The 1,946-nt window shown below is 57.3% G+C and overlaps 1 protein-coding gene across 1 annotated transcript; it reads right to left on the bottom strand.

Annotated features, from left to right (window-relative positions):
* Positions 1 to 325: 325 nt before the first annotated feature.
* J3D65DRAFT_547866 (uncharacterized protein) lies at positions 326 to 1,946 on the bottom strand (the record flags this gene model as incomplete). The annotated part of the gene is made up of 2 exons (XM_066796873.1): positions 326 to 457; positions 513 to 1,946. 2 exons carry the CDS (start codon positions 1,944 to 1,946, stop codon positions 326 to 328), a joined length of 1,566 nt encoding a protein of 521 aa, XP_066658358.1.

The raw sequence follows: 1,946 nt of genomic DNA, 5'->3' as shown, positions 1-1,946 counted from the left end.
AGAAACAGGAAGAGTGCTGGTTATGACCGAGAGTTTTGAATATGGGAAACGTAAAGTGAAGCCATGGATGCTGTAAAATCAACCGGGACAACCAAGTCTCCAGATGTAATGTTTCGTGGAACGCACTTGAGAGTGCACAAGGGGACTGTGACAAGAGCGGTGGCGCTTTTGCGAGAACGTAGGGCCTGAGGGCAAGCCAGAGAAACTGCCATTCGAGGCGGGCAGGGTGTTCGGAGTCATGGAGCGGAGATGGCTCGTGGTCTGAAACGGTGACCTTTTCGGGCATGACAAAGGCAAATTCGCAGAGCCTTGGACGCGCACCCGGCTAAGCTACAGCTGGCGTGGGCGAAGCCGGCGTCTCGGTGCTTGGTGAGGCAGGTTGGTTGCTCCGTTTCTCGTGTTCCTCGACTCCCTGGCCTCTGCAGAGCGGACAGGAATTGCGCCCGGTGGTGAGCCACTTTGGGGTAATGTTAGCAAATCTATATCAGGACACAGGAATGAGCCCGACCTACCTGATCAATACATTCCCGATGGAAAAGGTGTCCGCACTGGACTAACTTCCGCGCCTCCTCGTCCAACTCGTACTCGCTTAAGCAGACGAGGCAACGTTGGTCAGCTGCAATGGTGATCACCTTCTGTCCATCCCCAGATGATGCAACCAGCCCTTGAGATTCCCCCTCGGCCGTGGACGGCGCCTCCTGAATAGTGTAGACCCCACCAGCGGATGCTACATCGGTTTCGCTAGCAACAGGAGGCTTTGCGGGTCCTAACAGTGTGGATAGGAGCATCATGTCCTCGTAAGTGGGAGTATCTGTGAAGAGACTTGGCGTGGTAAGAATTGGGTGGTTCTCCGGATAGCTGCCACCAAGGACATAGATGATCCAGCTCCGCGGTCCCTCTCCAGGAGCATGATCTGGTTCCACAACACCGTTGCGCCTCGATGAGCCTGCGCCGAACCTGGTGTGGTCCGACTCGCTGAGACGGCGCTGTCTTCTGAATTGGTGGAGGGATCTCGGCTCCGCAGGCGGATCAATCGCCGAGCCAACTGCGGTTGGGACTCGTGCGAGACTCTCACGGCGCGAGGATTCCGTCGACTGGCCTACAGGGGTATCGGACAACGGCGTGAAGGAAGGTGTTGATTCCCCAGAGGAAAAGGCGGACAAACCCGAGGGAGTAGATGGGGGAGGTCGCGGTCCAGGGGGCGTGTCAAGGCTAGAGAAGGGTCTAGGGCGGTCAGAAGTACGTTGGTGCCTCTGGCTTTCATAGGTGTTGATGCCTCCCATGGAAGCTCGACGCCGGTGACTGAACCTGGTTCCATTCTGTGGCTGACGTAGGATGCCATCGATGCTGGGCTCGGTCCCTGACGTGATGGGAGCAGGAAAGCTGGAGAGAGCATCTAGGAACGGTGGTATATTGTCATCATGTTGGGCGCCGCCCCCCGTGCTTGGGGTAATCGATCGGATGCCAACAATTATGATCGGGACCATGCGACCTTCCCCACCATCCTCACCTGCGCGCTGCGTTTCAGGTGATTCTCCTGATCCGTCTTGACTGTCGGAAGACCTAGTCGAAATATTTTCTCTCCTAGTGTTGCCGAACCTGAACATGCGGAAGAAGTTCAAGGGGGCCGGAGAGCCTGAGGTGTCCGATTCCTCGTCGATGCCAGCGGTGTTTCCCCTAAGCGCGGATGCAATCCGGCCATTTTGAAGCGACTGGAGAAAGCCGTCAAAAGTTCCGTCCTCGTCTCCGCCAACAAAGTTTCGGGCCTCAGCGCCAGCTCTGTGCTCCTCACCCATCAGCGTGGCGGCCGTGGCAGCTGCAGCAACGGACAATAGACGCGAGAGCATTGCTGCATTGTCCTCGCCACTGCGCAGAGGCGATCTCCTGCGCCTCAGTGAATTCCTGACTCGTCCACTGGCCCTCTCGGGGACTCCGATGCCAGCCAT

This window comes from Phyllosticta citribraziliensis (genome assembly GCF_038025025.1).
Source record: "Phyllosticta citribraziliensis strain CPC 17464 chromosome Unknown J3D65scaffold_2, whole genome shotgun sequence".
Lineage (NCBI taxonomy): Eukaryota > Fungi > Ascomycota > Dothideomycetes > Botryosphaeriales > Phyllostictaceae > Phyllosticta > Phyllosticta citribraziliensis.
The sequence above is the reverse complement of the archived record's forward strand: the minus strand, read 5'-3'. Positions and strand labels throughout refer to the sequence as shown.